At 55.4% G+C, this 19,600-nt stretch overlaps 1 protein-coding gene across 2 annotated transcripts; it reads left to right on the top strand.

The window, feature by feature from the left end:
• Positions 1 to 3,141: 3,141 nt before the first annotated feature.
• ABHD6 (abhydrolase domain containing 6, acylglycerol lipase) lies at positions 3,142 to 12,609 on the top strand. Of its 2 annotated transcripts, none has more exons than XM_065749822.1 (10): positions 3,142 to 3,160; positions 5,530 to 5,593; positions 7,146 to 7,288; positions 8,905 to 9,064; positions 9,271 to 9,384; positions 9,572 to 9,704; positions 10,100 to 10,257; positions 10,889 to 10,943; positions 11,241 to 11,341; positions 12,047 to 12,609. In XM_065749822.1, exons 3-10 carry the CDS (start codon positions 7,170 to 7,172, stop codon positions 12,221 to 12,223), a joined length of 1,017 nt encoding a protein of 338 aa, XP_065605894.1. In that variant the 5' UTR covers positions 3,142 to 3,160; positions 5,530 to 5,593; positions 7,146 to 7,169; the 3' UTR covers positions 12,224 to 12,609. The 2 variants fall into 2 exon arrangements, with proteins under 2 accessions (XP_065605894.1, XP_065605893.1); XM_065749821.1 differs by lacking the exon at positions 3,142 to 3,160 and adding an exon at positions 3,255 to 3,876.
• The last annotated feature ends 6,991 nt before the right edge of the window (positions 12,610 to 19,600 follow it).

Here is a 19,600-nt window from a genome sequence, read left to right as displayed (position 1 = left end):
CAGCCACTCGATAGCATTTCGTTGTCCTATTTGGAGTTTCGGGTTAATAAATAACAAAGCACTCAGGCTGCTGAAGTTCGAAACCAGGCCACAGACCAAATATGGCCATTTGGGAAGGGAGGCTCAACAATAGTTGTCCTTGTATCACTCTGAGGTAATCACGAGTTAGCTGGGGGTAAAAAGGTGACACGCAAGGCAAAGGAATCAGAAGGATCTTGTCAATACCCAGCCCTTGTTTGCAGCCCTGCCTTGAGCAAGTCTGCACAGCCGAGGTGCAAAACGTGGGGTGCTCATGTCTCACATGTGAGAGGAGAAGGTTGTCTGAGACAGCCAGCATGGCTTCATCCAGGGGCCTTCTGTGATGGAGTGACAGCACTGGTGGGCATAGAGAGGGCAACTGGTGTCACCTACCTGGACTCATACAAGGGCTTTGACATGGTCCCACATCACATCCTTATCTCTAAACTGCACATATGTGGATTTGAAGGCTAAATTGTTTGGTGGATAAAGAATTGGTCGGATGCTTCATAGCCAGGGGGTTGTTGTCTATGGCTCTATGTCCAGGTGGAGTCCAGTCACAAATGGTGTTCCCTAAGGATCTAGCATAGAAAGCCAACAGTACTCTAGGCTGCATCAACAGCGGCGTGGCAGCAGGGTGGTGGGACTGCCCTGCTCTACTCTGCCCTTGTGAAGTACTGTATCCCCTCCAACTGAAGCCGTCCTATGATTCTATGAAATGAAACCTCGAGGAAGCCCTTGGTACATGCTGATTACACCAGGCTTCAGGATTACAGGTCCACAAAGGCATTGCAGCCACCGAATAACCACGCTTTTCTGGCAATTAGTGCACGGCAATTGTTTGCACTGAAGGATTTAATTACAGCATGCGTAATGCATGCAAGGCCTTCGAGCAGAGTTTAAAAAAACATTATTCAAAGCTGCTAATAGGCAATGGGAATTCTTGCTGGGTAACGTTTCAGAAGCCAGGAGTGTTTGTGGATGCACTCCCGGGTTGTGCAATGGGGAGGTGCTCAGGGGCGGCAGCCCCGGGGTTGCGATGGGAGCTGCTGTGGGGCTGAACACGGAGCGTGTCCCTGCCCTGCAGGTGGCTGCTGGCCTTGTGCCATGGGGCATGATGCTCCTTGCAGCGGGCCTGAATGTGCCAGGGGCACCTGCTGGCCCGGGGCTGCTCATGGCATTGCACTGGGAGTGGGAACAGACGGGGCTGTGTCACCCCAAGGCGGTGATTCACGGTGGCAGAGCGGCATGCCACCACTTGTGGTTGCGACTCATCTCGCCTTGCTCTCTGGGGCTGCCTGAACCAGCAGTGGGAAATGGCGTGGAAGCTTCTGGTCTGGTGAAACAACACTGCTCTCCAGCTCAGGGAAGACAAAGCCTTGTTGGTTGTCCAGGCCTGGGTATAGCAGTTTCCATGTTCCTATGGGAAACAAGGCAGTTTCTGCCTTTCTGCACTCATTCTGAGGACTAAGGCTGTGTCCCCATGCTGTCCCCAGCCCCAAGTGCTGGCTCAGGGGGCCCAAAGTCTCCCCTTTCCCACTGTGACCGAAGCAGGCACTCGGTAACCTCTTTCCCTGGGCCCTGGCCATGCAGTGATGTTGGGATTGCAGAGCAGGTTAGCACAGGATGTGGGAGCTCCTCAGTTGTCTCACAGCATGGTCTAGCACAAACCCGCTGCAGGTCTCCGCTCCGACTTCCCTGCTCTAAGTTCACCACAGCTGCTCACAGGGTGTTCCCTCTGGATGATCTGTCCTGATGCCTGTTGCATTGCTCACATCTGTACATATCCCACAGGACATGTCCCGGGCTGCTCCCAGCCCTGTGCCTTGGTACTGGGCTGTGCAAATAAACAGGGCCACGAACAGCACTTAGAAACGTGTGGAGCACCTCCCATGCCTGCTTGGGGCACCTTAGCCAAAGCTCTTTGCTCGGTCTAACTTTGCTGGCAATCCCTTGGGATGAAAGCCCTATGAAAGCTACCCAAAGCATCTCCAGCCCCATCCACAACCACAGGTTTGGTTATTGTCACATTCTGAGTGGCAGCACAGCAGGGTTCTGCCTGTTTCACTGGCCTGTGCTCGGCCTCATGAATGCCTTCTGGCAGCTCATGTTATCAGACGCTTGGGGTTATTGTGAGGAACTCTGTCCCATAAAGCCCTTTGCACAGCACTTCTTGCAGCTCTCACTTCCAGCCAGGCCAAAGGGACGTGCTTTATCATAGCACGGATATGGTGCTTGCATTTATTCAGGAGATTATGTTATTTCCAATCTACATTTTCTGCTCCTTCTGGGCCTGGTGCATGAGGGCTGTACAATCTGTTCCAAGTGCCGCACTCCCCTCTACATCCCTGATGTAACCCCAATATCCACCCTTGTATATTCCTATAACAGCCATACCACATCCTGTCTTACATCCTTGTTGCATCACCTGCGTTTCACTGCTGCAGCCTCACTGCATCCCCTTGTATCCCAGTTACATCTCTCTCTATGCCCCCTTTTATCCCCAGTGCAGCCCCGCTGTATCCTACCTGCTGCAGCCCTACCCCTCAGGTACCCACCTTGCAGCCCCTTTGCAACCTGTTTCAGCCCCCCACCTTCTTGCTGCATCCCCCTTGCACGTTCCCATTGGTACACTCCTTGTACCCCCATGGAAGCCCCACTGTGTCTGCAGTTTGCTCCCCGGTCGCATCCCCACTGCAGCCCTATAGCATGCCCTGCATGCACCCCCATCGCAGCTCCACTCTTATCCTCCTTTTGCACCCCTATTACCTCCCCCGTCGTACTCCTGCAGCAGCCCAATTACACCTCAAACCAATCCCCATCACCTCCCCCCACCGTGTCCCTCCTCGCCACCTCGTAGAAATCCCACTACATCCCCTATTTCACCCGACCTGGCAACCCCACTGCACCTCCCCCTGAACCCCTTCCAGGCTCCTTTCCCCCCCCCACCTCCATGCACACCCCTTCTCACCCCCCTTCCACCCCCATTTCACCCCCACTGCAGCTCCCATCGCACCGCCCCTTCCATCACCGCCCGTGCGCTCCGTTGCGCCCCCGCGGATCCTCCCCGGTACCGGCGCGGGGAGGCGGGCGCAGCGGAGCCGCCGCGTTTCTCTCGGTGCTGCCATTGCCGCCCGGCCCGGTAAGCGATGGGGGAGAGGAGCATGGGGTGGGGGGACGGTGCTGGGGCCGAGGGGCACTGGGGAGGGGTACCCGGATACCGAACCGGTGCCCCCGGACCGTGGTCCTGATGGAGGCGGGGAGGGAGGAGGAGACTGCAAGGCCTCACCGGAACGCAATTTGGAAAGATACGCTTAGAAACGGTCGTTATTTTTCCTTCCTGTTTCAAACAGAGTAAAATAATTCAGGGCACAAAGAGGAGGAGAGCGGCGACGCTGCTCTGCCATCTGAAGGATGCCGTCATTTTGCTGGAGCAGGTTTTTGGGGAGGGATATACGCACGAGCGGAGAGGGTGGGGGCGGCCCCAGCGCCCCGAGCCCATCCTCTGCAGGGGGCTGAGGCCGCCCGCACTCGTGACATCTGCACTGGGTTGGGGTGGTGCTGGGGTCCGGCTCTCAGCTCGTGGCCCCGAGCCGCGCCGTGCAGCTGCAAGTGGGTCAGAGATGGGTGCTTTGTGAACCAGCACTGTAGAAATAATGATCTCATTTCTGCCGTCTATAAATAAATGAAGGTGAAAGGGCACATTTCCTACTTCCAGCCCTCCGGAGACTGGATTAAGACAGAGAGCTGGCCGACGCACAGAGATCGGCCGAATGCGAATAGATCTTAAATTATTCCTTCTCTGGGGCTGGTGTCTGGAAGGTCACGCTGCGAAGCATAGCTCCGAGGAGCCGTAATGTCAGTTCTGCCATTGCTGATAGTCAGTAGTGTTTTTCCGGCAGCTGGGGACGCCGGGGGGAGGCGGTTCCGAGGGAGACGTTTATTTGCACGGTGCCGGTTTTCCCTGTGCTGTTAGCACTGTGAGCTGGGCCTCCTGGGGGCCCCATTTGTGCTGCTGAAGCCCACTGCAGCCCCCTAGTTTTGCCGTGGGATCTTAAAATTGCTTTCACTCAAAGATTAGAGGTTGAAGCGTGATTCTTTGCGTTCGGGTGTTCGGAGACGTGCGGTCTGTTGGGCTGCTGGGAAGAAGCGGGGAGCTGTGGGTGCAGGGATGTGTGTGGGATGCAGCCCTGCCTGCCCAGCCCTGCCCAGAGCAGACCCATAACCTTTCTACTTGAGTTTGGACGTGCTTGATGAGCAGCTCAGCGTGCATGGGGGATTTCTCGGCATGAAAACACTCCCTGGCCGTGCACACAGCTGCACAGTGCATCGCTTCCCAGCTGGAGACGCTCTGCATCACAGGGGCTCTGTGGCCACAGCCCCCCTGCACCCCCAGCACCTCCTGCAGCCCCACCAGTGCTCGTCCCATTGCAGGGGCTCACCCCGTGCCTGCTGCAGCATCTCCAGAAGCTGCTCTAGGAGAGGCACTGCTCACTGCAAAGCCTCACGGTTTCCCTGGGAAACGATGCGAGCTGCTTTCACATCCGTGGGCTCGGGTTTTGTTTTTGAGCTAAATGCAGGTTTCTGATCCCACACACTGCTGTGTGCTGCTGCTGCATCTTGCACGAGGCTTGGAAAAAAATCACCATGTATACTTGGGCTGCACTGCTGGGTCTTGTCCGGCCTCCATGGGGTGCCCCAATGAGCTTGGAAGAGAGCAAATACTAATGAGGTTTCCAACCTGGCTCCCAGCCACTTGTCCCTTTGGCTGGTGGCCCTGAGGACCGTCGCTGACACATTGTCCTTGCAGCACCCTGCAGCCCCCTTCCATCTCCTGGCCTCTCTGTTTGTACTTGATGCAAAAATTTAGCACAGGGGAGAAGTGGGCAGACAGCTGGCATGGTGATGCCCTTCCTTGTCGTGTGTCAGTGCCCACTTGGGGTGCCCGGACCCCAGCTCTGGGGTGTTTCCCAGCCCCTTCCCAGCTGCCACGGGTTGCAGAGGCTGAACCGGTGTTCCTGGTTCAGTGTCCCATACCCTGCCAGGTGCACAGCCTTACTGCTGTCATCATCACAAGACATTTATCAGACTTGCCTAATGGGTGTTAGTGTGTTAACTGATGTAGGCAGGAGCCTTGCTTTGCTCTGTTCACCACTACTCTTGCAGCCCCGTGCTGAGTAATAGGCGGCAGCCCGAAGCAGGCAGCCAAGGACTCCCAGGCAGCCCTCCCTCCGTGGCTCTGGGCTGCCTGGGGCCACGCTTGCTTTCCCGTTATCTCCCTCTGTAGTACACACTTTGATCCCACTTGGAACAAGTGCTCTGCTGGCACAACGTTGCAAAGTTCTGCATTGACACAAGCAGGGGAAAGGTTAGTCAGAAGGCACCAGTGATGAGTTCGGAAGAGGAGCTGGTGCCTTAAATACCCCAAACTGGCCACTTCCCATGCCTGTGGGTAGGCAAGGAGGAGGAAAGCAGCAGAGCGATCCTAACCTTCTTTTTCTCTTTCAGCAGTGTGCCACAACACCCACAGCAAGCAGGACCTGTGCCGAGAGGAGGAGGAGGGGATCACTGCAGAGTAAGCCAGGCTTTGAATGCCTCTCCCCTTTTTGCTTTGCTTTCCAGGGGTGGTGGAGGCAGAGGAGTTGGGGCAGTGACCCCAGGGATTGTGTCCCCATCCCATGGCATCCTGCCCTGCCCTTGCTGCAAGCTTTTCTTCCTCATGGGCTGCAGCATCTGAACTCTAAGCTTAATTTCTTCCCTGTCTTAGTGGCACAGCTGAAGGCACCGTGTGCTGGCGGGTGGGTCAGACTGTGTGGCCCTGCTGCTGCACATGGCGTTCCTGCTGCTCCAAGGACTTGATTGTAGGCAGGGAGCACAGGGAGCAAAGATCCCCCTGCAAAATGATAACGAAACGAGTAACTGTGTCATTCAGGCTTGAGGAAGTAGCTGATGTTTGGCTTTGTTAAGGAGGGGTCTCGTGCAGGCATTCGCTGCGTTCCTTAAATTGCAGTTACTCTTCTTTTTTCCCCGGGAAAGGTGGAAAACTGGATTTTGCTGCAGACTTTTTGTGAACTTTTCATCTCGGTCACATACAGCGTGTGTTTGTAATGTGATTCAGGAGTGCAACATCAGTGTGGGAGAGGATATCACCGCAGTGCTTTGGTTCCTGTTTCACAGCACAGCACGCCAGCCTGGCTGCTAAGGAAAGCAGAAACACATCTGCGTGTGCTGACATGGGGAAATTTGGGGCAGGAAGAGACGTGGGTGAGAGGACACCAGGCACTGCAAGTGTTTGGTTTTATAGCCAAGTGTGACAAAAGAGGTAGTTGAGGAAACGGGCAAGACATATGCTGGTGAGCAGCAGGAATTAAAGGCTCTGTGTGGCAGGGTATAATACTTTAATGAGAAAAATAGATCCTTGCTGCCCGCAGCTGGGAGGGCAGAGCTGTGGGCACCTGTCCCAGTGCGACACCTGGGGGGACTTTGATGGAGGTTGGTTGGGAGCTGGGCTGGATCCTGAGAAGGGTAGCCAGCACAAAAGGGCTCCTGGGCATTAGGAAGGACAGGGATGTTTTGGTGCCACATTGGGAACAGGGATGAATGTGTCTCGGATAAGGGCTGGTGGCCAAAGAGCACCCTGCCAGGTTCCTTCCATCCCTTCCCAAGACCACTAATAGGCTCTGCTCCCTTGATTAGTCAGTGCCTGTGCAGAGTGGTAATGAGCCTGGAGCTGGGCTCAGGCTGTGGATTCTAGGTCAGCAGCTGTGTGCTGGGGATTTGGGAGCGGGCAGGGCCTGCGTGGGGCCTGCGTGTGAGCTGCAGGGCTGTGAGCACCTCACGGGTGGGCTTCGTGCTAGCAGGGCTGGCCAGGAGCTGTTGGCATCACCATGCCTTGGGCTGCGTCTGCCTGGAGCTCATTGCCCTTTGACGTATGCACTGTGGAGAGGATAACATCGTGATAATTAGTCATACTCAGCTTTAAAAGAGAAAGACGCTTTATTGCCCTCCTGACTGCTGTCCTTTGCCTGACACCGTGCCATTTTCCTCTTCTCCTGCCTGCCAAGATTTCATTTAGCCTTGACTAGCTTCTGGTGTTTAACCCCTGATCCCTCGCTCAATGCACCCAGGTAAGGCCGGGCCAGAGGAGCAGCATGGACCTCGATGTGCTCAACATGTTTGTCATAGCTGGAGGCACCCTGGCCATCCCCATCCTGGCCTTCGTGGCCTCCTTCCTACTGTGGCCCTCAGCGCTCATCCGCATCTACTACTGGTGAGTGCTCCCCTTTGAAAACAGGGCTCAGCTTCCCAGGCAGCGCCTGTCCTCGTGCTGACAGAAAGCACTCTCCCCATTCTCCCCTTCTCTTGTGGGCGCAGGGATGCTTCTCCTTACCCACATGCACCCTGTCCTTCTTGATAGCAGCAGAAGGACACCACGTCCTTCATCCCCACTTGTCCCTGGGAATTAGCAATAAGCATGCTGTCGGCTTTCATTTCTGACCCTGCTGGAGGGGAAAGCTGGAACCATGCTCCTGCAGCGAGCTGGGCAGCATCTCGGCATCTCACCGGCCTCCCACGTGCCTGCTGTCATGTGCTGGTGGCAGATGGTGGCTCCCGCAGCCTGGCTCAGGGGTGTTCCCCATCAGAGTGACCTCTTGTAAGCGAAGGATGTTATCCCGCCCTGCTGCTCAGCCACACACAGTGATTAAGTCTGTCCTTCTAACAAAGCATTTAATAGCAACCCTCTAATCAAAGCATTTGGGAGCTGGTGGGAGGGGTGAGGTAATGCAAACCTCAGCAATCTAACACAACAGCAGCTCCCCGCTGCGCATCACAGGGCAAAGCATCACCTTGTGATGCTGGGGGGAGGGAGGGGTGTCAGAGAAGAGCCCAAAGCAATGTCCTTCAGGGCTGTGAATTCAGGGCTGAGAGCCCATGGCACAGCCCCCAACACCCTTCCCACCTCCCATCACTCAACTCCCTCCTCGTCGTCACTGAGCTGCCCCAGCACTGGGAGCAGGAGGACCAGCTGTGGGGGCTGGGGGGCAGCTGGGGCCAGCCCAGCAGGGTCAGCCGCTGCTGCCGGCGGGTTAAGCAGTTTAGCTGTGATGGCTGAGCCTGTTAACACCTTGCAGGGGATCAGTTCAGCTTTGCACAGATTATTTTGTCTTCTGCTGAATTGATCCATCAGGATCAGTTGCTAAAAATGTTATCAACTCGCCCATCAGTAGTTTACACGGGTGCCTTTGAGGCGAGCACTCTTAAGACACTTATTCAGGGAGAAATTCGCCTCTCCTTGTAGGACCCGCAGACGGCCATGATATCACTTAAGTCCCACTAACTCCCTCAAAAAAGGGATTATGATAAAAGAGGATTGCACCATGCATAAGCTTTGAGTGGGCAGAGAGCTAGGACAGCCCAGCACAGTGTTGGTGACCTTGATTCCGTATCTCATGTAAATTCTGGCGTTGTATATATAGGTATTTGGAAGCGTCTTGGCTGCCAAGAGTAGCCCAGCAGCTGCTCTGACAAGAGTCACTTTTGACTGTAGGGGAAATGCAGACAAACTGTACCTATTCCGTGGTCCTGGACTGCACGTACACATCATCTGTCCAAAGTGTCACCCATAATCTCTGCCCAGGTCCCCTCTGGCTGGTAGTTTTACTGCAGCATCTTTAATCAGGCTGCAGGCCTGCTCTGGTGGGAGCTGTCTGCTTTCGGAGGAATAGCACGGTTTTCTGTGGGGTCAGGCTGGTACCTTCTGGGTGGGGGACAGTCACCAACAGACTGCTGGCCTTCTCAAAGGCCGTTGAGGTGGCATATGGGAAAGGGGTCCCAGTGCAGCCTGATCTTGCCTTGCTCCTGGAGCTCTTTTCTCCTTGTTTCCAGGTACTGGCGTCGAGCCCTGGGCATGCAGGTCAGATACGTAAACTATGACGACAACTATCAGTTTTGTTATTCCTATAGAGGAAGATCTGGGTACCGGCCATCTATCCTGATGCTACATGGCTTCTCAGGCCACAAAGACATGTGGCTCTCCATAGTCAAGGTGGGACTCCAATTTTCCTGTTGCTGCTTATGGAGCCAGTAGTCTGGGGCTCAAGGGTGGTGCAGGGCCACGTGGGCAGTGATGATCATTATAACGTGCTAGGAATACCCTCAGCTCTGTAACTGCTGTCCGTTGGATCCTTTTCATCCCTGTGCATGCAAATCTGCCTTCCCATTGGTGTGACTGCCCCTATTTTGTTTTGGCAGTTCCTCCCCAAGAACCTGCACTTGGTGTGCGTTGACTTGCCTGGGCACGAGGGCACAACCCGCTCAGCCTTGGATGATTACTCCATTATGGGACAAGCAAAGAGGGTCCACCAGGTAAAGCCTTCTGGTGCTTCACTTCCACTCCTGCTGCATGAGGGACACTGGTACCCATGCGGCCCCGCAGTCCTGCCCAGGCTGCCGGATCAGTCCACTGGCCTCATGGTTTTGGGTTGAATTTCTCTTAAGGATACCACGCCTTTGCTTCCTCTGCCCTAACAATGCTCCTTCTGCTCCTGTGCAGTTTGTGGAGTGCATCAAGCTGAACAAGAGGCCCTTCCACCTAGTCGGCACCTCCATGGGTGGGAACGTCGCCGGGGTCTATGCCGCGCAGTACCCGGAGGATGTGTGCAGCCTGACTCTGATATGTCCTGCAGGTGTGTAACGTGAGGCTGTCCTGCAGGTGTGTAACGTGAGGCTGTCCTGCAGGTGTGTAACGTGAGGCTGTCCTGCAGGTGTGTAACGTGAGGCAGGCACAACATGGAGGAGAGCGAGCGGGAGCTGCTGCAAGAGCCCAGGGTAGTGCTGGGGCTGAAGTAGTCCTTGTATGTCACATAGCACAGAATTTGTTGAAACAGTTCATACATACAGTCTGAAATTCTCTGGCAAGGCTCAGAGCTCAGGGGAGAAATTTTCAGCCCTACTCGGGTTGCTGCTCCAGAGCTTCGGGGTTTGCCCAGCTAGAGCCTTAGGGCAAATGCAGGGCGGGGGGCTTCTCCTGGGGGCTCTGCTGCAGCTGTGTTGCACTGTGCTCATCCCTTCTTCACCCCAGGGCTGCCGAGCTTCACCGATAGCAAGTTCGTCAAGATGCTCCGGGAGCTGAAGGAGTCTGAGCGCACCGATAGGATCCCCCTGATTCCCTCCACACCCGAGGAGATGGCCGACATGCTGAAGCTCTGCTCCTACGTCCGCTTCAAGGTGCCGCAGCAGGTGAGGAGCCAGCAGCAGGATTTTGGGGTAGCAGTGGTGTTGCCTCACCCCACAGCGTCCCTGCGGCCTTCCCTACTGCCCTCTGCCAGTGCCAGCTGGGATAGCCCTGCATGAGGGGCTGGCTGCGAAGCAGAAGTGTTTTTCAATAAATATGGCTGTCAGAAAGCGTTAACTAAAGAAAGAAAAAAGCTATTGTCCGGCCTGGAGGGGGATTGTTGGTTGCTTCTTTAGCAGAGGCTATGGAAATGTTAATCGTCGCATTGTGAGGTGAGAGGAACTTGGCAAGGAGTTTGCTATTTAGGCCAGGTTTTCCTTAGGAAGTCTGGGACGAGTAGATTGGAGAATAAGAAAGAAAATGTGAGGTCATGCTGAGACCAATTTTTTTTTGGCAAAACAATAAAAGAAGGAAGAAAAGCAGAGTCATGGTTGAGATGGACAGCCTGCCAGCCACTGGAGAAAAATGCAGTTTTGCATCACAAAAGGCTGAAATAGTTGCTGGTGAGAGGCTTGTTACCCAGGTGCTGTTGGGGCAGCCAGACATGCCCTGGGATAGCTGCTGGTGGGCCTGGCATGCTCCTGGCCCCATGCGAGGTGCAACCCACCCCAATATGTCCCTGTTCTCTCCCTGCAGATCCTTCAGGGCCTGGTGGACGTCCGCATCCCACACAACGATTTCTACCGAAAATGTAAGTGTGTCCATGGTGAGAGCCCAAGGGGGCAGTGGGGTGGATGGATTTAGGGATGCACAGGCAGTGGGGCTGCTGCTTTGTCCTCATCCCCCTAGCTGACACCTATGGGGAGGTGGTGTTGAAGAACGCCTCTGTTGCAGTTTGGTGGAGGTGCTGAATGCCACCACTTTTGCAAGGATGGCCCTTCATGGCTTATCCTACTACCCCTGCTCATGAGCTGGTTCCCACCCGTGTCGCAGGGCTGCACACAAAGCATCCTTCTCCATAGGCTCACTCTCCCCCTGTCCACCCCAGTGTTTTTAGAAATCGTGGATGAGAAGTCCCGGCACTCCCTCCATGAGAACATGAACAAGATCAAAGCACCAACGCAGGTCATCTGGGGGAAGCAGGACCAGGTATGTGACCACCTCTTGGCTTTGGGCTTTCGGGTGCTGCCAGGACTGACAAAGTCTGGGAGAAGGAATAAGAGGAACAATGTGCCAGCAGAGTTGTCCTAGCAACCAGGGAGAGATGTGCTCTTCTGTGGGCAGGTGGAAAGGAGGAAACATCTCCCCATGTGGTTACAAGGGAAGGAACAGGGAGATCTGGAGGGTGGGGAGGGGCAAGGTGCAGGCATAGGGTGGCACCCCATGCAGAGTCCTGGGGAGATGGGTACAGCGTGGCCTCACCACCCCCTGCTGGCATCACAAAGGCCGTGTCTGCATCCTTGCTCGGTGTCAGCATTTGCTGAGTTGATAAATGCAGCGTGCCATGTGGTGCAGTGCTGCACAGGCTGTTTCTGGTTGGGATGGCAACAGAGCCCTTTTGGCAGGCCTGGTGGGCTGCTGGATTAATGGTGGCCAAGCACTGGGACAAGGAAGTGGTGCAGTCACTGTCACTGGAGGTGTTCAAGAAACATGCAGACATGGCACTGAGGGACAAGGCTTAGTGGGCATGGTGGTGATAGGCTGATGGTTGGACTAGATTAGATCTTAGAGGTCTTTTCCAACCTCAGTGATTCTGTGATCTCCATTGGGCCTGCAAAAGCATCTCCAATGGGGTTTCCACCACAGCCAGTAAATCCCAGGGCTATGGCAGTGACTTTTCTCCCCAACGTCCAGGTCCTCGATGTTTCTGGTGCTGACATCTTAGCAAGTGCCATCCCAGACTGCCACGTGTCCATCCTGGAGAACTGTGGTCACTCGGTGGTGGTGGAGCGGCCACGCAAGACAGCAAACCTCATCCTGGAGTTCCTGGCGATGCTGCACAGTACAGGCAACAGCAAGAAGCAGGCGTGACGGGGCCGGAGCTGTGATGGGGCTGGAGCCGTGCCGAGCCCGCGTCTCAGAGCTGTAACACTTCGAAGCATTGATGAGTTCTCAGGGATTTGTACAAACCATGGTGAACGTGCCAAAGTCCCTGAGGCAGGCAGAGCCACTGACACACCAACCTATAGCACTGCTGACGCAGTGACCCAGGACCTCTGAGCAACACACGTAGATGCAGGAACACGACCTGAACCTTTTCTACTCCTAGGTTACAGTAGAAATGAGCAGAAACCGCAACCCGCTAGCCATGCAGCGTGCTAAGCTCCCTAAGCAGCCCACGTTGCCCACGTCACCGGCACACAGTTGTAAACGACACTCACCTGGACTCTCTGACAAACGCAGGGAGGAGGAGGAGGTGTCCCGGAGGTGACTCGCCGCGTCCCCATCCCCTGACCGCCGCGTTGCATGCTGCCGTGCTGTGCGAACCCCGGGCACGGCGCTCCTTTCCTTGCTCAGATGATGAGAGACAACGCGTGGAAGTCACATGGCTGTGTGTGTGTGTGTGTGATCTGATTTCCTCAGATCCCTGAGCAGCTCCTGTGCATGTGTGATGCCTTAACAGCCTGCGAGGGCGGGCGAGCGCGGGGCGAGCGCGTCTCGGCTCTTTCGTGTCCCCTTGTGCTGCAGAGTGCTCCGATGTAAATAACGAATCTCTTAATGAATTCCGTGAATTCTGTGAATGGTGACAGTGCTGAAAATGTGTGCAAGAGGGGAACCGGCCGGCGCGGGGCGGCCGTCACGCCGAGGTACCTGTACATACATTTGGAGCTCCCCTGTGCTTTCTCTGCCCTTTTGGAGAGAAGAAACATCTGTTCTTTTGGAAAAATAAATCAGCCGTTTCCTGTTAATCGCTTGGTATGGTTTCTACTACAGGAGTTGATTAAAAAAAAATAATAATTGAAAAGAAAAAAAAAATCTCTGATAGTTTCGTGTGGTAAAAGACAGAAAAGAAAGCGTTAGGTTTCTGTGTGGTTTCTCATGTGCCACAGATCGCTGTCAGCAGAGGATTTCTATGGCAATTAAAATCTAGGAGTTTAAAGAGCACTCTGTGTGGTGATTTCTTTCCTTTGGGATGGAGGGGGCTGTGTGGGATGGCAGTGTTGGAGCATCACTCTCTTCTTCCTCTCACACTCCTGCGTGTCCCAGGTTTTGCCACGAGGAACACTTGGTAATATCAAGAGAGCAGGAAGGCTCCGTGCTCACCTCCTCTAAGACAAAAGGTGAAACTGCTGTCTTTTCCTTTTTTAAGAGGAGATGGCCCTGAACGGTCAAGAAGCACAAAAAAACCTTGGGGGCCAGGCAGCCTGAGTTGAGTATTTGAACTCCAAAAGTAAAACACGGTGACAGAATGCCACGGGCACCTCCTGGCTGCAGCTGGACATCACTGCAGGAGCAGGGGCAGCCCCTGCCGGGTGATAAATCCTCCCCCAGCCCTTTGCCCAGGGGCCAGCAGCAGCTGGGAGCACTGATGGGCGCAGGGAGCACCTGGAAGTGGGCACTGACACCTCGCCTCTCATTCCCTGCTGGGAGCTGGCACACTGCTGCATGCCAAGGGCTGCCCCTTGGCACCAAAGCCCTCAGCCCAAGGTAAGGTTGTGGCCCTGGGAAGCGGGCAGTGGGGCTCCCACCTGGGATCTGGTTCAGCTATGGGACAAAGTGGGATGCTGTGCTGCTGTGGGGCTGAGCAGTGCAGAGTGCCACGTGGGAGCTGCCCCGCAGTCCTTCCCTCGCTGTCTGAACCTTCCCCTGACTCACAGTGTTTCACAACCTTCCTGGCAGCAGAACGTGTTTATCCCGGGGAATCCAGGACCAGAGAGTGCTCTGGGACATACAATTGTATGACACGCTGCCTGCGTGGGACGGGGCGCCCACAGAGGGGCACGGTGTCCCACCAGCCCTGTGTGTGTGTGTGTTGATGCAACCCGCGTGGGGAAGGCAAGGAAGATGTGTGGGGTCTGCATTCTGGTGGGCTTCATTTTTCTTTGGGGGGGGGGGCTTCTTTTTTCACAGCAGAGGGCTGTGAGAATGCCCTCCTGAGGAGGGGGCACTGCACTGAGCTGCTTCCGAGAAGGCCTCTGTTTGCCCTGCAGGGTAGGACCTACATGCGGCCTTCACGTGCTGCTCTATTGATTTGTGGCTTCTTTTCTCTTTTGATGCGTTTCGGGGAACAGCTGTGTGGGTGTGCAGGGTGAGCACTCAGTAGCACTGCTGGGCTTTGTGCTTCCCCCCCTTCCCACCAGGACAGGGTTTGCTTCTCATCAGCCCTCTTTAATGCAGAACTAAAACTAAAGATCGATAAGGTCGATGGCACTTGTTTTTGCCAGACGCTCTTATTCCAGGTCAACCTCAGGAAGTGACAAAAGTGCTTTATCACAGCAACGAGGGCCTGGGGAGCCCAGGCTCTGCCAGGTGCACCCAGCAGGTGATGCACGGGGTCAGAACAACCCTGCCTGCTGCACCTGAAAGCAGCATTCTGCTTTCACTGTTCCAGATACCCGCTCCGTTTCTTTCCCCTGGGGAAAGAAGCTCCCTCTTGCAGCTCTGCAGGGAGCCCTGATGGAGCTGGGATGCATCGGGTGTCTCTCCCATCCCAACAAGGAGTGTTGGCGGCCACCTCGTGGGCTGCGTTAAGCCGGAGGTCCCCCAGCTTCGCGGCGTTGATGACTCCATTTTTTTGCGCGACAAAAGCCCCGCTGAAGAAATGCAGCTTCTCCCTGTCCCCTTGCCCCGCCGCAGGAGGACACGGGGCCGGCGTAGCGGAGCTCCCAGCCTCGGTCGCCGCCACTCCAGCACTTGTGTCCAGGTGGCACCAGGTGGCAGCAAGCGACCGCCGCGGGGACAGAGGCGGCCGCGGTCCCCCCCGCAGCAGCGGAGCGCGGGGCGGCACGCAGCGATGCGATCCGCATCCCCCGCGTTGTGCGAGCGCTGCCCGCTCAGTGTTTGGGAGGTTCGTGGGGGCTTTTGTGCTTCCAGATCGTATTTGTTTGCTTGTTTCGGCTCTGGCTTTCACAAGCAACGGGTTGAAATAGCGCAGGCTGAGGCAGGGCACGAAGCTTGCTCCCTGAGCCCCACAGCCGCCTCTACCTGCACTGTGCCCCGCACGCAGCCCTGCTCTCCTGCTGGCCCGGGGTTGGGTTTGGCACTGATGTTATTTCCATTTTCACTGCTCAGCCTTCCCGCAATCCTGTCTTTATGTAGTAGTTCAGGGTGGGATGGGAGGCTGCTCTGCCAGCCCTGCCCAAGTGGGGGGACCCATGGCTTTGTGCAGATCCCCGGACCCTGTGTGGCACTGCTCTGAGCTCCTGCAATTGTCCATTCCCTGCACCCCCAGTTTTGGCTCAGTCCCCTCCTGGATCATCCCCTGGTGCAGCTCGGGCTGGGAGCAATGTGTCCCAGCAGAGCTGGGGTCCATGGCACAGGGTGGACCACAGAGCATGCCAGCACCAAGTGCTGGTGGCTGTGTTCTGCTCTGGTTTTGTTGCCACTGGGGTTTTGCAGCTTTGTGATACAGGGCACCACGAGCCCCAGCACCTGGGGAAGAGCCACAGAAACCTTTGTGCAGCTCCTTTTTCCCTGGAATAAGGAGCACAGAGTCTTCTTGATAAGCTCTGCTGTAAATCGAAAGTTGAACGGCCACCAGGAGCTCTGCAGAGAGGTGTCCTGGTGTCCTAGCCAGTGCAGACAGAACGTGGCACCAGTAGGAATGGGATGTGTCATGGCCATGTGGCCAGAGCACTCTGCACGCCAGCCTGCTGTTCTTCATGGGCACCCCTTCTAGGCACCGGGGGCAATGGGGTTTTTACAGCTCCTCTTGGGAAATGAGGGTTTATCTGAGATTTAATCACACTGGGTCATTCTCCTGTGGCCATGACTGTGGTCACAGCATGTCCCCTGTTGCTGCCAGCTCTGTGTCTCTGGGCTCCACACGGCTCTATGTGTTTGCATAATGTGCCCGAAGGTTAACTACCATCAGAGCGTCCTTCCTGATGGTTCCTGTGAGTGTGCTCAAACAGGGGATCATACAATCATAGAGCTGGCTCACAAGACGTGCCAGCACAGCCTTCAGCTGGCTTGGCCATAAAGGCCAGCTGGATGCTCACAAAGCAGTGTGGCTGTTGTAGACTGGACCCCAGCAGTTCCCTTTAGGGAGCTTTATTCTCAGAGCTTGCCTCTACCTGGTCCTGGCCATGTGGGCTGATGTTTCCCAAAGTTACAGAGGCCCCTGAAGGGAAAGCAGCAAAACCTGTTGGCATCATGCTCCCCTGAGAGCATGGATTTGGGATCTGTAGGAAGGGACCGGGCTCATCCTGCAGCACGGTGCCAGCTCAGGCTGTGCCTGCTGGGTCACCTGTCCCAGCACCCAGCCATGCCCTGCAGGTGGGACAGAGTGTGCCCGAGTCAGCAGAAGCCTGCTCCTAAAAATAACTTCCTTATCTTCCACTCCATCCAAATCAACATCAGCTCAGGCTATAAATAGCTTTGTGTGCTGAGTGAGTTTCATGCCAGGAAGGGCTGTGTTTAGGGGCTGGGGGGGTGGGGAAGCAGGGGCTCCTCTGGATGTGAGGACAGCCATCCCAAACCTCACTGAGCTAGGGGCTCTCCAAGGTGGGAAGGATGCTCACCCTGGTTTTATCTCCTTGCAAAGCAGCTAACAGAAAAAGTCTGGGTAAATAATGCCCTGTGTGCCCTTGCTGAGTCAGGGTCTCATGCAGGTCATCACCTGAACCCCCCCCATGCTCTTTGGGCTACAGGACCCTGCGTGGGTCTGACATGACCTGGTGTCATTCTGCCCGTGGTCTGGCCTCATGCTGCTGTGCCGTGCTGCAGCCCCTGCCTTAGTGCCTGCCCCCTGGTTCACTGATTTCCTCAGGTCCCAAGCTTGGCGGGGTGAGCATGAGTGGGCAGTAGGCTCAGGAAATGGAAATGTGATCCAGCACTGGTCCCCAGCAGGTTAAATGGGAATTACTGTACCCACTAATCCCTTGGCTCAGCTGCCAAGAATGGCCCAGCTGGGACAAATCCTGGATTTTACAACCCTGTGTACTTACTGGAAACAGACTGAGTGCCCATACATCCTGCCCCAGTGCTGGGTGAGCCACGTCTCATGCCCATGGCTCTGCATGGCCATGGTGGCAGTGGCTTCCACTGATCCAGGCTGCTCCCTATGGGAATGCCCAGCCCAGGGCTGTTTGGGGGCTCAGGGACATGTGTGGCCCAAGCAGAGGTGCCAGCAGGGCTGGCAGCCCAGGGTGTTGTGGTGTCCTGCGCTGGGCCCCAGCCAGAGCCCTTGGGTTCGCTCCTCCAGGCACTAAAATTAGTGACAACATCAGAGCAGAGGGGAAAAAAAAAAAGAGAGGGAGAGTCTTTGTTTACTTTAATCAAAAATAATTTGCGGCAACGCATCTTCTTCCAAAGCAAACAGAGCACGAGCCTGCCCGTGCTAATTCGGGAAGCTGGAAGGGAGTGAAATGAAAGCACGGACCTGGGATGAGGAAATGAGCAGTCTGCAGGGCAAAAATAGAGCAGCATGGCTGAGCAGCCCGGCTTTCTCACCTGGGGGGAATGCAGGCTGATAGCATCTCCAATGATACCATGTGATTCTTCCCCCTGCGGCCGTGTCTTTAATTGGAAAATTGGGCTGAGGAGAGACATCCTGCCACACCAAGTGGTTGCAGCAGCCCTGACTCAGGATGATGCGGCATTCCCCACCCAACCGTGGGGCAAAAGTGGCCCTGAAGCAGTGCAGGGGCTGGGCTGCTGTCTGCAGGCTCCTGGATTATTTATCCTCCTATTTTATTTGATTTTTTTTTCTGCCGTTAGCTAGTCCCTGAGAGGACTTCGGGCCACCTCTCCTATGTTAATTTCCACTGGCATGTTATCATCTATTAATTAGGTAATGGGCACCGTGGGTGAAGTTTGGGTTTCAGCAGGATGTCAAGCGCGGGTCAGGCACAGCTCATCCCCACCCTGGCTGGAGCTCTGGGGTGGGGGCACATGCTTTTTGCTGGAGCTGTTTAGGGTTGCAGATGCATAGTCAGTGCTGTGGGGGCTGGAGGTCCCCAGCAAGAGGGTTCTGGGGGCCCTGGGCACCCAACTACTGTGTAAATTCTTCGATGTCCTTACAATATATTTTTGCAGCCAAGTTGTTTTCATGACAAAATGGAAGTGTTTTCCACGGGCAGCTTTGAAATATAAAGCTGAGCTAGGAGGCTAGATACAGCCTCCAGAACCACTGCTGTTGGAGCTACTGGGTCTGTGCTCACTGGGGGGACGTGGTGCATGGCCCTGGGGGACCCCCACTGCTTCTGTGCTGGAGCATGGGGGCTGGCTGCAGGGCTGAGCTCAGCTGTGCCTCACTCAGGGTAGCGGTGTCCCCTTCTCCCTCTGTCTGCTAGAAGTGACACTACTGGGAACACGCAGGCCACCCCTCCGTGTGAAACAAGCGTCTCATTAGCAGGAAAGTTCAGCCCTGCCTGCCCTATTGACTCACTGCCTTCCCTTTCATCTTCTCCCAGAAGCAGCTCATTATACACACTATAAATAGGTTTTTCTACTGATTACCCTTACCCAACTATCGCTGTCCCCTTCCCAGTCATGACGCCAGCAGCTGGCCCCCTGGCAGGGATCTCAATGGCAGTGGGTGGGTGGGTTTGTCTGGGACCACCTCCTTGTTTTGTGTGACTTCATTGCACTGGCCCCCTGATGCCTCTGACTGTGTGTCCCTGCATCGCCCCTTCCTGCTGCTTGCCCATGGCACCAACCCCAGCACGCCCAGCCAGAGTCCTCAGTGCCACCTGGGGTGGTGGCATGCTCTTGGTGGCCATGCAGGGACACTGTGCTGGGATGGCCACCCTGTATGTCCCAGCAGCTATGCAGGAGGAGTGGGGAGATGAAGGGGTGCCGGGAAGGATGCCAGTGCCCTGTTATAGAATCGTTAAGGCTGGAAAGTCCGCTAAGATCATCTAGTCCAACGATCAACTCATCACCACTGTACCACTAAACCATGTCCCTCAGAGTGACATCGTCCCTGGGCAGCCTGTGCCAGTACCTCACCACTCTTTCTGAGGATAAATATTTCCTAATATCTTCAGCATGAGTCTCCAATGGGTTTGAGTGCTGGGTGACACTGGCAGGTTTTCAGGGCTGGAAAGAACAATGGTCTCCATTTAATGTTATCCGCCCTGTCACAGGGACCATAGTGACTCTGGCATTCCTTGGCAGCCATCCGAGTGGCTAATTGCCTTCACTTATAATTAAGTGAGTAATTGTTCCTTACTGAGGGGTGCAGGCTGCAGGGAGAAGAGGTTGGGTGTGGAGCTGCTTCCACATCCAGCAGCCCTTGTCCAT

Source organism: Cyrtonyx montezumae, unplaced genomic scaffold (genome assembly GCF_038088225.1).
Source record: "Cyrtonyx montezumae isolate F1298 unplaced genomic scaffold, pur_monq_1.0 scaffold_6, whole genome shotgun sequence".
In the NCBI taxonomy this organism is placed as follows: Eukaryota; Metazoa; Chordata; class Aves; order Galliformes; family Odontophoridae; genus Cyrtonyx; species Cyrtonyx montezumae.
The sequence above is the reverse complement of the archived record's forward strand: the minus strand, read 5'-3'. Positions and strand labels throughout refer to the sequence as shown.

Excerpts from the sequence above, each read along its gene's own strand:
- ABHD6 (XM_065749822.1), top strand. The coding sequence starts at position 7,170 with ATGGACCTCGATGTGCTCAACATGTTTGTCATAGCTGGAGGCACCCTG. Across the intron at positions 10,944-11,240 it reads CAACGATTTCTACCGAAAAT|TGTTTTTAGAAATCGTGGAT; the intron begins GTAAGTGTGTCC and ends TGTCCACCCCAG. Across the intron at positions 11,342-12,046 it reads TCTGGGGGAAGCAGGACCAG|GTCCTCGATGTTTCTGGTGC; the intron begins GTATGTGACCAC and ends CCCAACGTCCAG.